The 15,494-nt window shown below is 43.6% G+C and overlaps 1 protein-coding gene across 6 annotated transcripts in view; it reads left to right on the forward strand.

Annotated features, from left to right (window-relative positions):
• The first annotated feature begins 4,129 nt into the window (after window positions 1-4,129).
• Window positions 4,130-15,494, forward strand: part of KIF21B (kinesin family member 21B) — an 89,352-nt gene continuing 77,987 nt past the window's right edge. For all 6 annotated transcript variants that reach the window (XM_061632500.1, XM_061632502.1, XM_061632501.1 and 3 more), the window contains exon 1: window positions 4,130-4,530. In XM_061632500.1, the coding sequence (XP_061488484.1) occupies window positions 4,487-4,530 (44 nt within the window). In that variant the 5' untranslated portion in view covers window positions 4,130-4,486. The remainder of the gene's footprint in view (window positions 4,531-15,494) is intronic.

A 15,494-nucleotide genomic window follows, 5' to 3' on the forward strand; every position in this document is an offset into this window, starting at 1 on the left:
ACAACCCAGTATATTTAAACCAATACAGCAAACAATAAAATACAGAGCAAGCTAAAAACAAAAATATTCAGCCTAAAGTGCCTAGGTAATAGGAAAGTCCAACCTTGCTGCTGAAAAAGTTGTAATGTCAATACAAGATATATCTACTTGGGGAGCCTGGCTAATATAGTGGAGTTGTGGATCAAATCCCCTCAGAATCAGACCCTGAGCTGACAGGATACTGCACAGAATAAGAATTAAGGAATGTCTTAACTACCTCAGAGCCCTTAATTATGAGGTTCTGCTATCACTTCTGATCACTTTCCATTATTTAAGATAATCAGAGAAATCTGAGCCTCACTTGACCAGTAGTCAAGACCCAAGAGTTGTAATCCAACAACATCCGGAGGGCCACAGGTTCTCCATCCTTGTCCATAAACAATGGGCCTTTCTGGGGCTCTGGCAGTTGCCCAACGATGCCAAGAGATTGATACTGGCCTTGATAATCACATATGTAACTTATTTGCAGGGATTTCTTTTATCTATCAGTACAAAGGCTCAGTATTTAAATGTGAAAGGGAACCTTTAATCTAGGAAGGAACATAACCAGTTGCCTAATGGACATCATAAATTGGAATTTCAACATTGCTTGCCTTACAAGAAGACAAGCTAAGGGAACCAGAAGGGTGATTTTTTGATCCAGCCACTACAGCTACTTGAAACAGATTATAACATCTTAAAAAGAAATAAACTATCCACAGCCTGTAGCTTTTAATCACTCTTTTATCCTCTTGTGAGATGAAGAAGATGCATGACAGGTATGCATTAAAAGAGTTGCCAAGATTCAGTCTGGAAAACAGGCATTTCTGGTACAGCAGCAATGAAGCAGCCTTGGCTTCCCTCATCTGTCATTTTCTTAGTAATGTTGCTGCCCACTTCTCCAACCTGCTGCAACTAGTGGGACTCCCAAGTGTGTTCCAAGGCAGGCATGAGAGGGGATTAGACAGTAAGAACAGAGTTGTAGTCCAAAGCATCAGGAAGGCTACTCTTGGTTATGGCCTGCATAGTGGTTATTAGAGTGTTGGACTATGACCTGGGAGACCAGGTTTCAAATCCCCACACAGACATGAAGCTCACTGGGTGACCTTGGGCCAGTCACTGCCTCTTAGCCTCAGAGGAAGGCAATGGTAAACCACCTCTGCATACCACTTACCATGAAAACCCTGTTCACAGGGTCTCCATAAGTCAGGATCGACTTGAAGGCAGTCCAATGGTAGGGCCAGCCATGCAATTATTAGGCCACAAGCTCTGTTGGAGAAATGTAAAGCGTTTCCTGACATCTTTGTCTCACTCAACAGGGGTCAAACCAACTAATTCATGGAGCACACACTCGGTGAGAGAGGGGAGGCGGTGGGCTCAAGCTGGGGATTATTGGATGCTCTCCTCAGAGAAGCCATCATTGTCATCTTTGGGCATCAGATAACACAATTTTGTTTTCCCAGGCTTTGGGCTGTGAAATTAGATTGTACTGAGATATGATTTCTGGCCTGTTTTACACTGCTTACCTTGAAGTGGGGTGGTAGGATTTTATAGTTATTGATGGATGAGCACTTTTGAGGTACTGTTTTATAGATTTGGTTTCAATGTTTGTTATGCTATTTGCATTTTATGAATTGTAAGTCAGTTTATGCTTTTGTGAAAAGCAATGAATAAATAATAATAGAAAAGTAGAATTCCAGATCCAGGAATTACCTTTCCCAGTTACAAACTGCAGGGCACTCCTGTTACTATGCATGCAAACAAGAAATGGAGGAAGATTGTCGACATGGAAGAACCATGCAGGAAGTAGGCAACTCTAGCAGCTACAACCACCATGACCAGATGGAGTCCCTCTTGCTCCTGTCCCATGTAACGATCCTGCCATAACATTCCCACCATTACAATGTTTGATAACTGGCAAGGAGGGTTAGTTTCCCCTCCTGACCACTTACACTGGTAGAAGCCAGCGGAAGAGGAACCTTGAAGAATGTGGCTATGGGTGGGGTAAAGTCATAGTCAATGCTCATTCACAGGATAACTAACATTGTGAACTACAGAGATCCACATACACTTTTAAGTCAAAATATTTAAAATGGGGGATAGGGAGGGGATCTGTGGTTCTCCAGATGTTGTTGGAATCCAGGTCCCATCAGCCCCAGCCTGCATAGCTAGTCAGGGACAAGGATGTCCCAAGGTGGGTGCAAGGGGGCACTTCCCCCCCCCCCGAATTCTAAATGTAATAGTGAATGGAGTGGGTTGCCAATGACTTCTAGTAACAATAAAAAGACCTTGCCTCCCCCTCCCTGAAATATTTCTGGGGACACTCTCAGGACTGATGGGAGTTGTAGACCAGCAACATCTGGGGGGTTCGAGGTTGGCAAAGGGTGGTTTAGGGCATCCTTCAACAGAGGGGACTTTTTGTTTATTTATTTATATAAACAGCTTGGCTATCTGTGCCCAGTAGGAGGTACAGGAGAATATTTCTCAAGCTTTTTTTTCTTTTTTATGATTCAACACAGTCTTCACCTTGGGCTGCCAGTCAATATGATAGAGAGCTTCTGGGCATCCTTACTGCACAATCCTATATGGGTCTATTCAGAAGTAAGCCCCGCTGAATTCAAAGGGAGTTGCTCCCAGTTAAGTGTATAGGATTGCAGCCTTAGTTGATCAATAGTGCTGCCTAAAGGGATAATTCACATCATCTTTTCTATACTACTATCCCAGACAGGCACAAAAGTTCTATCTTTCAGGCAATCTAGCAGCCTAACTACTCCCACTTCGCAATGCTCCCAGTTTGCACATTTGTGTGGAGTGTCCAGAGGTGTAGTCATGCAGGGCTGCGGGGGGATCTTAGATCCCTTACTTTTCTGGGAGCAGGGTCCCTATGCACAAGCCAATCAGCATGAAAGGGGAGCATGTTAGCCACTGAGAAGAGTCTTCTACTTGTCTAGCAACATGCTTTCTTGTCCTTTCATGCTGATTGGAGCCAATCAGAGTGAAAGGATGTGAGTCAGTCACTGAGAAAACTCTTCTCAGTAGCTAACACATGCCTCTCCTTTCATGCTGATTGACTCCTAGGGTAAGTGAGAAGTAAGCTTCATGGCAAAGTTCTTGGTCTCCAAAATCTTAGTCCCACACTTGAGTTCTTAAAATCAAAACGTTTCTGGCGATGTTTCGCCCCTAGAGGGGGGCAATGGACATGATAATGCCAACTGTTTTTTTCTGGTTCTGTAATTCTGTAACTGCAGAAGAGATGGTGAATCTTGGGGGTGTGGCTGTGATGGGAAGTGGTGTGACTATCGTGAAGAGGCCCCGCATTTCTGAATTTGCCACTACACAACTGAGAGGGCGGCACAAACTATGGAATTTGCTCCCACAAGATGCAGTAATGGCCACCAGCTTGGACGGCTTTAAAAGAAGATTAGACAAATTCATGGAGGACAGGGCTATCAATGGCTACTAGCCATGATGGCTGTGCTCTACCACCCTAGTCAGAGGCAGCATGCTTCTGAAAACCAGTTGCCGGAAGCCTCAGGAGGGGAGTGTTCTTGCACTCGGGTCCTGCTTGCAGGCTTCCCCCAGGCACCTGGTTCGCCACTGTGAGAACAGGATGCTGGACTAGATGGGCCACTGGCCTGATCCAGCAGGCTCTTCTTATGTTCTTATGTTCTTAATTAAGGTTCACACATGAAATTCCTGATAGCTTACTTAGACTCTTCAGTAAGTGACTAAGACTATTCTCAATGCATGATGGGTGGTTGTAGTTAGCTAAAGGCACTCTACATGCTCTACTGCACAAAGCTTATGCCATTATAAAAATATGTCCTCGGCTTTAAAGATGCCACAAGACTTTTTGCTGTTTTTACCTTTTAGGGCTGACTACTACTAGTAGTAGCACTGAAAGGAGGTTCTTGAAGTCCATCCGATGAAGCCCTAATTGTAGTAAGTTGGCCGCGCCCCTTCAGATGACGAGCCACGCTGGTTTTCTCCCATCTCCCACTTTCCTGCATTTTCCTCCCACCGCCCCAATTCAAATCTGACCAAGCCCCTCCTCCACTTTTTTCTTTGACGGGGGGTGGGCACTTCCTTGGCGCCCCTCCTTTCCCCTTCCTCCCCGCCCCTTGCGCTGGGCGGCTGGCGGCTCACTTGCATCCTGGGCTCTTTCGACAGTCCCGCTACTGCTGCGGGGCGGGCAGGATAGAAAGGGGCGCCGTGCAGCTTTTCGCACTGTCGCTACTGCCGTCGCATCTCCCAGGCAGGAAGCGAGAGTGTCGCCGGCCGTAGGAGCAGCAGCTCAGCATGCCCTCGCTCGCCCCAGGCAACCTCCGAGCCTCGTGCTCTTAGCCGAGTCGCAGCCTCGTCTTGGCCCCAGCCCCGCGGTGCTGCTCCATGGTGGTTGAGGGTCAGCGCTCTGCTGCGGCGCGGGGAGGCGGCGGCGGCAGAGAAGGAGGTGGCGGCGGCGGAGGGTATGGCCGCCCAGGGGGACAGCTGCAGCGTCAAGGTGGCAGTGAGGTGAGATTGGCGAGTCGCTCATGCAACAGACAGGGGTGCGGGGGAAAGATTTCGATGCAGGTGGATGCAAAAGGGTAGACAAAGGGTGTCCCTCTAGCTGCTGCACCGCTCGCTGCGGGCCGGTCCATTCATACAGATCTGTCGTGATTCGGTGTGTCTGCAGCAGGTCTCTCTCCGACATTGTAGAAATGTGTCGCGGCTCTTTCCTGGATGGGCACTTTTGGAAGGGGGATGGGCTGTCTGCTGCTGTTTACAGCGGCGATTCTGCCCTTGTCACGGCGGATCCGCGTTTCATGGGAGTGTTGAACGGGTATCCTTGGGAAGAGGTGTGTAGCTTTGTCTGTATGCAGGGGCGCGTGAGCGTTACCGGTTTTGTGATATGTGTGACACTCTCGTACACACCGATCAGTATTGTTCTGTTCCTCTTTGTCTCTGCCGCAGAGGGTCACACAGAGTGGGACTCCACTGTCCAATTGCTGGACTGATCTGTCTCTGTGTTTATGTGCATGTGATTAGCCGCATCAGTATTTTGGTCACCGCCACTCAAGCCATCCCTTTTTCTTTCCCCCCACCTCCCCTTTAGCCCAGATCTCTTCTTATAATGAAACCCTATTCCTTTCTGCAGATGCCAATTTTCTGCTATTTTCCTAAGTACATGGAAGAAAGGGGTTCTCACCATATTTGGCTTCTGAAGAGACATAGAGCTGCCTCTCCCTCTCTTTTTCTGAAGCTGAAGCAAGAGAAACAAGGAAATCCTGTATTTCACACATTTGCTCTGCATTTTGCTGCCTTTCCTTTTGGTCACATCTTTTGGTGTGTGTGCCCTCCATTTTTCTCTATTATTGATGTTTCTGAAAAATCCATTGCTGTCAGGTTTCCGTATAGGCTAGCTGGTTCCTTCCCCTTTTTAGGCTCTTATCTCCCTCCCACAAAAATCTTGTTTTCTTTGGCTGGCAGTTAATTATTCCTGTACTGGTATTTCTGCTTTAATCTGCCATATGCAGGACCCTGATATCATTTTGAACATCATCCTTTCATTTAGGGTGGGGTTGGGGATGAATCTCTCTCTCACTCACCCCCCCCCAATGCTGTAGCTCCCTAGCCATTTTGCATGTGAAGGTAATGAATGCATTGCAGGTACAACGTCCACTTTTCAGTTCACCTGGAGCCAGGTGACTTGTTTCTTCACTGCAGGAGAAGGGCGGTGTTAATGCAGTGGCACACTGCCCAATGTTCCTTCCTTTGTATTAACTCTTGTCACTGAGGATATAAGCCCTTTGTACTGGTGATGCTCTTAAATAAAAATCTGGGTACTGCATCTGGTAGCATCCATGAGCTCTGGGCAGGGAACTGTGGGGGTTAGGGTTGGCTGTCTCAAGAAAGACATCACCTCAAAATCTCAGTGCAGTCTGTTATCCTAAGAGGTTTAGTCTTTGTTGGATGGAATATGAGATGGCGGTGGTGGTAATGAGAGGCTTTATCCAAATACCAGACAAGGAAGGAGTCTTCTACTACCCTGGGCTTCTTCTTGAAGAAAGGGTTAGAAGCTTAATCAATCCATTAAATAAATAAATGAAGGAGATTTGGAGCTGCCATTTTAGCAACACTTCATTGTCTCTGCCAGAGTGGGAGGCACACCCCATACAAAACACAGAATAATAGCAGACATGCTAAGTCCAGATGAGGCCATGACCACAGAGACCCTCATCTAGGCTTAGCATGATTTCTCTTTGTTCTTCATTTTGTATCTGAGATAGTGGAGCAGGGTTTATGTTTTTTAAAAAAGCAACCTGAGAAATGTAGCCTTGTATCATTTGCTCCTTGTGTAGGAGGATGCCATTGTCACATAGAGCTTTTTGTAAAGGAGGAAAAAAATCCCTAAAATCTCTTGCTGTGTGATCACTAGCACTTCCCATCTGGCCAGGTTTGTCCAAAGACCATTAATCCATTGGCCTATGAAAACAGACTGGTTTTCCTGCCTCTCTTTCCTGACTTGTGAGCTCTCCACCCTTAGGTCAGAGTGAGTGAGTGAGTGAGTGAGTGAGTGAGTGAGTGAGATATATATATATATCGTGGAGAGGCCCAAGAGCTAGATGTAAAAAACATGGAGGGCTGGAGGTAGAAGGAGAAAATTGTGCTTTATAAAATAGCCTCCTCCCTGCCAAGTGTGTCTCCTTTTGTAGAAAAAGGCATGCAGGTGAGGAATACAGGAGACCATTTTTTGGTGGAGCAGATGAACCTCTGAATATGTATAAATGATGAAACAGAAAGTTGGGCATACTTTCAGTCCATTAGACCAGGTGCTGAAAATGGACCTTTTCCTTTCCCTGTTCAGGCTGCAGGGGAAGGCACAAGCATGTGAGGAAGAGAGGAACCTGGGAGTTATTGCTCCAGACAGGTGCTTCTCTCTATGGGGAACAGGCATAACCTATTAGCGTTGTGACTGTTAAGTCTATCTGCATTTGCATAGCACTGGCACAGAATTTGTTATTTGGTGTAGAAAATTCTCCTTCTGAAAAACTCAGCTTTTGTTTTTAACAGCCCCAAGTTTCTAGAGCTTATGGTTCAGATTTTGAAATGGGTGACGACGTGTTAGTCTGTTACAGCAAAAACAACCAAGAGTCCTATGGCACCTTAAAGGTTGACACAGTTTTTAAATGTGGCATGAGCTTTCATGGACTGATCTGTTCATCAGATGTATGAAGTGAAAATGGTAGGTATATATATACAAAAGAGTATAAAGGAAAAAAATGTGTAAGGTGGGGAGTTGAATGGCAATGACATGCAAAAAGCGCCTGTCATTACCATTCAACTCCCACCTTACATTTTTCTTCTTTATACATGTATGTATGTATACAAACACACACACACTTGCCAACTGAGATTTCACCAAGTATCCAGTGAACTAGGCTTTAGTCCCCAAAAGCATATGTCTCAATAAATAAATGAGTTTGTCTTTAAGATGTCACAGGACTCTTGGTTGCTTATGGTTCACAGAGAATCTTAAATGTGTGTCTAGTCCATTCTTGAGCCAAGTGGGACACAGCGGGATTTCCTGAGGTCAGGGAGTAGTGCTTCAGTGTTCATTATAGCTCCTTATCTTCCTCCTCCTCTGGAAGTACACTAAATTAAGCAGATATATGCAAGCCTTCTTAATTTGCATAATTCTGACAGACTTTTAACACAGTCTGTAAGTTGACACTGGGGAGACTAACAAAAGGAAGAGTATGTGCTCTTTCAGTTGCATGTATTTATGCAGGCTATGAGGACTGAGGGGGTGGTCATTCATTTGAAAGTGTTTCTCAGACGTGCAGGTATAGTAAGAAAAGTGAGGGACTGAGGTGAGGAGAGAAGGCCAGTTGAAGATAAGAGATATGAGTCTGTAAAAAGCAGCAGGGGTCCGCTTATCCCTGTGATAGACACCCCTCCCTCACTCTGGTTCTGCCTGTGCAATTCTACTCTTTATAAGCATATATCTCTTATACATGATGTACATGCTCTCTGTTTTGACTGAATCCGATAGAAACTTTTTTTCCCTTTGGCTTTTGGCTGTAGCAGAAACTATAGGGAGGGGTAGAATAATGAGAAGAAGTTTACTTTAAGGGCATATTGAGGCTACATCCTGCCAGAAACAATATAGAAAATGCAGTTATTTCTGCCTTCTTCTCCTCTCTCCCTCCTTGCCATTGGGACTGGTTATAGGAAGGCCTAGTTCTTACTCTTCTAACAATGCATATAGATGAATAGATTTTCAGAAGCTTTAAGTAGACACTGGAACAGACATCAGAAATGGTTCATGCTCCAGGGGCGAGCTAATTCTTCTTACTACACCTGAAAAATGTGAAAGAAGGGAATGATTCGGAACATATTTTGGGGTTTTAAAAACTTAATTACCTTTCCCCTGTATTTGCAGCAGATTGGCCCCTGTTCAAATGACACTTTTCAGGAGTGTCTTGGGTTCTGTCTCTTCCTGTATGGAAAAAGTTAATTTAGTAGCTCCCTGAAATATGTTCACTCCTCCTTCAATATGATATAAATATAAATAATATATGCAGAAGGAGTGGGATTAATTTATATTATTTTAATATAAATAAATACTGTAATAAGAATGAAAGCTGTGATGCACTTTGATTGAGCTCATCCATTGAAACCATGGGGTAACTGAATCTTCTTGACAATATTAAGCACTCTGCTGTAGATGCGTACACTGTGCTAGTTTGCTTGGGGAAACATGTTCAGAAAGCAAAATTATCCTCTTAGGGCAACTACAAAGCTACATCTGTGTGTGTGATGAGCTAATCATTCTGAGAGACAGGATTTCATTCACAGCTTTCATTCTTATTTATTTTTATTTAGTTAGTTAGTGGGTCCTTTGTAATTTTTAAAAGTATTATGTCACTTATATATATATATATATATTCCATTTATATTTTTTTCAAAATGAGGTTGTAATAATATCTGTTTTTATCTGATGATTAAATGGTCTATTGACTGTAATAAAATTTGATTTGATTATGAGCTAATCATTCCGAGAGACTTCCTTGGAACTCTTACTAATCTGAACAGTGCATGAGCATTAATGCAGGATGCAAGTAGTAAGTGGTGTGAAAGAGAGAAGAAAACAATCTGAAAGATCACACTTCTTTTGGTAATAGCACCATTTACACATGCAGAATGGAGGTCTGTCAGCAGCTTAACTCTCCTGATTATGCAGCTCAGCACCTTGAATATGGAGCAGAGAAAAGAGAGATGGTTGTGTTGTGACATTGGGGAAGCAAATTAAACAGTGTGGCCCTCCCAGATGTTGTTGGACTCCAGCTTCCATCAGCGTTAAGCTAGTGTAGTCATGGATGATGGGAGTTGTACTCTCAAAAGGTATCTGGAAGGCCACATATTGCCTAACTCTGAACTAGAGAAAAGTCTGGTGTTCACATTACAGTAGCCATGAGGTGGCTGCTGAGAATCATCTTCCCATTATGAGTTTTCCATTCTGGGGCTATAATGCAGAGTAGCTTACCACTTAAGCAGCCATCATTGAGTGGAGAGTATCCATACTTCTTTCAAGCACTGCTACAGATATCCTGTAGGTCTGTGGAAGCTCTTTATGCAAATATGGTTACTTGTATATAGCAGGCTGCCATCAATATTAGAATCGTGGTACTGAGATTTCCACTGGTGTGTTGTTTTCATGCCCTGTAGTTATTGTAACCTGTGTAGTGGTTAAGATGTTGGCCTATGACCTGGGAGACCAGGGTTCGAATCCCCACATAGCCATGAAGCTCACTGGGTGACCTTGGGGCAGTCACTGCCTCTCAGCCTCAGAGGAAGGCAATGGTAAACCATCTCTGAATACCACTTGCCATGAAAACCCTATTAGTAGGGTCATCATAAGTCAGGATTGACTTGAAGGCAGTCCATTTCCATTTTCATAAGCTCCAATTAGTGATTTTCACCCTCCAGCCTGCAATGAAAGTGTGTTAACCATTCATAAGATGCAGTAGAAAACAGAAGGGAGCGAATGGTCATCAAGTTGGTGCTGATTTAACATTTAAGGGCCTGCCACCGTGGGGACAGAGCCAATCACACGAGTACCTGTCTTGCAGTTGTCGCCCAGCAGGTTGTCATGCAGTTGGTCCCAACCACTGAGTGGCAGCCCTTTAAATGTTGCACCACCACCATGGGACACACCCATGGTGGCTTCTGCTGTGACATCTAAGAAGCCGCCTAGTTCTTTTTTCATTACTACTTGATCCTTTGCTGTATAGCTCGTGTCATCAGCAAATTTTATCTATATTTTCTTACTTGCTACCCAAAGCAACTAAGGAAAATACTGGATAAAAATGGACTTCAGGATTGATCCCTCAGAAATGCCACCCCTTAACTTCACTGCAGTTTGAAGATTTTCCTTTTAATGAAACCCTTTGTCCATTTCCTGTAGCTAGCCAGTTCCTTATCCATCTTACTATACATATATCTCCTTAAGTTTGATTAATAATTGCTGATGTGGTACTGTAGCAAATGCTTTCTGGCATTTCACTTGCCCAGAAAACCAATTATCTTCTCAAAAAAGGATATCAGATTAGTCTGGCACAATCCTGCACAGCATTCTCTCTCTCTCGCCCTTCTGCCTCCCGTAGAGCTCTACATGCCACTCCATTCATGTGTTGTTGTGACATGCCAGGTGATTGATAAATGTTTTTTCCCCTTATAGTCTGAGTCTGTCATGTTGTGCTAGACAATGGCTGCTAAATCTACCTTTAGAGAATCCATACTATTGTGCATCTGTTGTGGAAGAAAATAACACAACTGTTAATTATTATCCGTCTACTACTTTCGCCTGTTACTGCAGTTATGCTTAGTATAAGCAGTGTGTGATCTGCTGGCAGAAGATGAGGCTGTTTAAACAAATAGTAAAGACAGTAACACTCTCCAATGGCTACCATTTGGTGCAGCCACGGGGATAATCAGTCTCTCACTTTCTCCCAGTATCCAGAAAACCTTGCATGTTGCCTTGCCAGCTGATCTGTTTATCTAGTTGTCTCTTTAATCTTTTTCACATTATGATGATTTTTTAAAAAAATCAGTTTATGATGTCAACTTGCTGGTGCAAAGAAATCTGTGCAGAGGCCTAGTGACAATTATTATTTAATAAAAGTAGAAGAAATCTGGGCTTTTCTGCCTCCATTGGTTCCTTAGGTACTATGAGGACTGTTTCAAGCAGACTTTTGTCTGAGCCATTCTCCATATTTTTGTTTGTATTTGTAGTAGAGATGGAAGTTTTATGTGTTCTCTCGTTTACTAACGGTCTATGGATCAATAAAATTTTGTGTGTGTTATCTTGTTTTTAGAGTCCAAGACAGCTTAGGAAGTGTCCTTTCAAGCCCAGGAGCTGACACAGTAAATAAAATATTTTTGTTTTTACTTTGTTTGTAATGCTGTAGCATGTATTGCCAAATTTTTGCAGTTTCTTCAGTGGTTTATGGGGGGGGGGGACTATCCAAAATTCATCTTCCAATAGAACTGATTCATCTGGAAAATGCCAGATTTGCACATGGGCAGATTTAAAAAGAAATCGAAGGGGAACACTGTCAATAATACACTTGAGAGACACTGGAGGCAAAGGATGAAAAGCCAAACAGTTCTACTTCATTGATCTCCATACCGAAAGGGGTAGGATACGTAGGGTTTATTGCTTATTGGGAGGGAATGACAGTATATTCCTGACAAATAAGACCTACATACAAAAGGCTGGGTGATCAGAATGGAATTTACACCTTCTTTGACAACTGCACATTCCTAGGGAGACCAGGTCTACTTCACATTTGGAAACGCATTGAGCATCATTTGCTAGCTGATGATGCAAATCTTCATGTAGATCAGGGGCTAGAATCTCCAAGTTTTGATTCAACCAGCTAAGGGCAGCTTTTCTCGCATACAGCTACCTGAATGCAAAATTAAATATATATATGCTGCATCAGCTGTGAAGAGTCCATGTATGTATAATTTGCCATTCTTCCTTTTTAAATACTTATGAACAGTGTGTGGTCAAGGATTTGGCCCCTATTTGAATATTTAAAACAGGGAAAATGTCATTTTGTACAGAAATGCATCCTTAACACATGCATATTGTTCCATTTGTTTTGTAAGCAGGAACAAAATGTCATATGAAATGGCCCTGAGATAGTGGCTAGCTAGGCTTTCTGTACTGGTTGATGACATCTCCCAATTTCTCTTTCCTAGAGTGTAAAATGAAGCCTACAGCAAGAAGAAGGGCCACAAGACCCTGACTTTAAAAAAAAAATCACATTTATCTGTGGATTGTCTTGAAAGCTGATATGCTTACATTCATTTGCATGTGCTTAATTCAGTTATAAGTCTGCTTAATGTTCACTCCAGATCTATCTCAGACACCACAACACAATTTCTGATTATTCTGAATGTCCACATAGCATTTGAGACCAATTTAATGAAGCCTGTTTAAGTCTGGCATTAAGTTAATTCAGTTTGGCTTTGAAGGTGGAAATAATTTGGGTATAAAAACTCTGGCTCTGGCTGTTGTCAAAGTGGCTTTGCAGTAGATAAACTGATTACAGTACTTTGTGGGTTTCCTGCTTACTTGCACTATGATCTAGCAGACTCTGCCTGCCTTAGTTCAGAAATTACCCACACTCATTGTGCTTCAGCTCTTGGTTTCTCCAAGATTGCTACTAGTCTCTTCTGGGCTCTTTAGTGTTTCTGCAAATAACTATTTAGAGTCCAGCTCAGTCAGCCATAATAGGTTGTTTCTACAGGGCAAGCTTGTGATATCAGTGAACCTGACCCATAGCAAGTGGAGTGATGCTAGGATTGCTCTGCAGTGACAACTTTTTGGGTGACACTGTTTTTCACTGGACTGAAAATTATAGTAGGGTTTGTTTTATAGATCTAGTTTAGAACTGCCAGGCAAAAGGGCTAAACATCTTATTATTCAAGGGCTTATAACAAATTGCTAGCAATATGTGCTTTCAAGAAATCAAAATAAAAAAATATAACATTTGCCTCAACCAAGCACTTCCTGTAGTGTCTGAGAGCTCTTGTCAGTGCTGAGAAGGGTCAGGAAGTAGAGCTTGTGAAACTGGGGAAGGAAGTAGATTTCTTAAGTTTATTTAAACCCTTGCAACCTCTAGATCTCAGCCACTTCTGTAAATGTTCTTGCTGAATCATGCCATGCCCTTGATCTCTCTAAAAGATGGAGGCCTCTGCTGCTGGTAAGCCCCCACCCTCGCATTTACTCCAATATTTGCCAAGCGAGGGCATATGTTCCTTTTTGGAGTTGTTTGTGTGGGGGATGAAATAGCAAATTGTTTCAGCACTAGCCACTTTTGGCCAAAAAATGCAATTATCCCAAAGGAATTGATCTCAAATGATGGATTGCCAACTGTAACCTCTTGACTGGGTGACCAGTTGATGAGTCTGTGATTTTTAAAGGAACACAAGTTACTCCACTATAGCTCCTTTTTCCCACTGTGCCAGTATTTACTCTGATGTCATCCAAGCAGCAGGAAGACAGTGCAGGATGTAATTGATGGGTATAGGTGGAAGTGGAGGAGGGGAATATGAAACGATTAGGGGTTTTTTTAGTAGGAGTGTAAGTAGTCTGTTTCCCGCATGGCACAGTGAAGGTAGAAGCTGTTGTTGTCCAGTATGTTGGATTGTTTTTGTCCAGGAAATCAAAAGCTGCTTCACAAGCAGGAAGCGCTTAGCACAGGGGTTCACAAAACTGTCTATACTCTGAGGGCCCTCTTGAGACTGCTGAAAATTACTGAGGCCTATCATCCACAAAATGGCAGTGCAGGGGTGGAGTCAGTAGAAAAATGAAGGTGGAGCTTAGCATAATCAGCTGGCAATTACTGACACCATTTTATATTACCTCTTTGGTAATTGCTAAATTCTTTGCCACAGTAATTTCCTTGTGGCAGAAAGTTCCATCATCCAGCTTCCATCATGCTAAGTCCAGACATTGGCTCTGGAGTTATTGTGATCCAGCCTCCCCATTTTAAGCTGAATTTACTGATCCAGAGGCTGTATGTGGAAAAAGCTTTTTATTTTATATTTCCCCCCACCACATGTATCTAAAAAGTATTTTTACTCATCTGCTGTTATATCTTCTCATTCACACTTTAACTTGTTCCCTGTTTCCACTTTCTGTTTCTTTCATCTCTCCTCCCTGCTCCTTTTACATTCACTTCTTCCTTGGTTGACAGCTTCCTGCTCTTACCCCTTCTTCTCTATTTTTAGTTTTGTTGGGAACTTTAAAAAATATTACCCTTTCATTTCTTTCTACTTTTCTTCAGTGCCCCCTTTGACTCCTTTGCTTCAGAGGAGGGAGGAGTCTTTCTGGCTCAGTAGGAGACCAGGAAAGAAGGAGGGCTTCTTTGTGTGGGTTCTGAGTGGGTGTGTGAAGCAAAGGGGCCAGAAGGCTCAGCAGCTGCCCCAGGGTTTTCTCCTTTTTACCTCCCTCAGTCCATTTGTCCCCTTCACCTCCTTTCTGTTCCTTTCCTCACACATCATGTTCCCTCTCTGCCCTTTCTTCCCCTCCACATTTGCATGCTAAACCCAACTCCCACTGCATATGCAGGGACCTGCTGCTAGTGTCCATCCACAGGGAGTGGGCTGTGGTGCTGAGGCCCTCAGATGTTCCCCAACCACAGTTTGAGAAACACTAGTTTAGCAGGTTCTACATGTTCCCTGCGTTAACTTGGTGTGTAAACCAACCTGATTATATTTCATGTAGCTTTTACAAGGCACATTGATTTTCCTGTTATGTTCTACCCTGCATGGGGCACAAATAGTGCAAGAGGCTTGAAAGCACTTGCTTGTGAAAACTGAACCTGCTTAGCTCTGGAGCTGAGTTGGAACAAAGAAGGAAATTGAGGAATGAGAACTTTGCAAATCTCTTTGCAGCTGTTATACCGAACAGGCTGTTCAAGTTGGGCCCTGCCAGTGCATCTCTATGATATGACTGAGCATTCTGCGTGCCTGCTAGAGTGGCATGAGGATCATCAGCTTCTACATGGTGAAAGTGGCCACCTGGGACCCACTTTGGTACTATAGCATCATACCATTTCTGTTCTCTCCGTTTCTCATTGTTCCAATCTTAAATTCAGTTCTCCACATTTCTGTAGCATTTTGCAATTTTTTTTAAAAAATAGTAGGGGCTCTCACCTGGGCTGCAGCCTCTGCAGCCACCTTCCTGTCTGGCCTTTGTTGTCTGCTGCCCACCCACCCGCCCAGACTGCAGCTGCAGCGGTAGCCTCCAGGCGGTTGCCCTGGCCTCCTGGGTAGGCTGCGGTTCTGCCACTGCATAGCTCACGGCTTGCCCTGCTTCCACTGTCGCACTGTGATGTCATAATGGTGTGTCAGCGTGAGGGGTTACATTTTTATATACTGTATATAGAAATGAAAATTCTCCAGCATTTTAGTGT

The sequence above is a fragment of the Rhineura floridana genome, chromosome 6 (genome assembly GCF_030035675.1).
Source record: "Rhineura floridana isolate rRhiFlo1 chromosome 6, rRhiFlo1.hap2, whole genome shotgun sequence".
Lineage (NCBI taxonomy): Eukaryota > Metazoa > Chordata > Lepidosauria > Squamata > Rhineuridae > Rhineura > Rhineura floridana.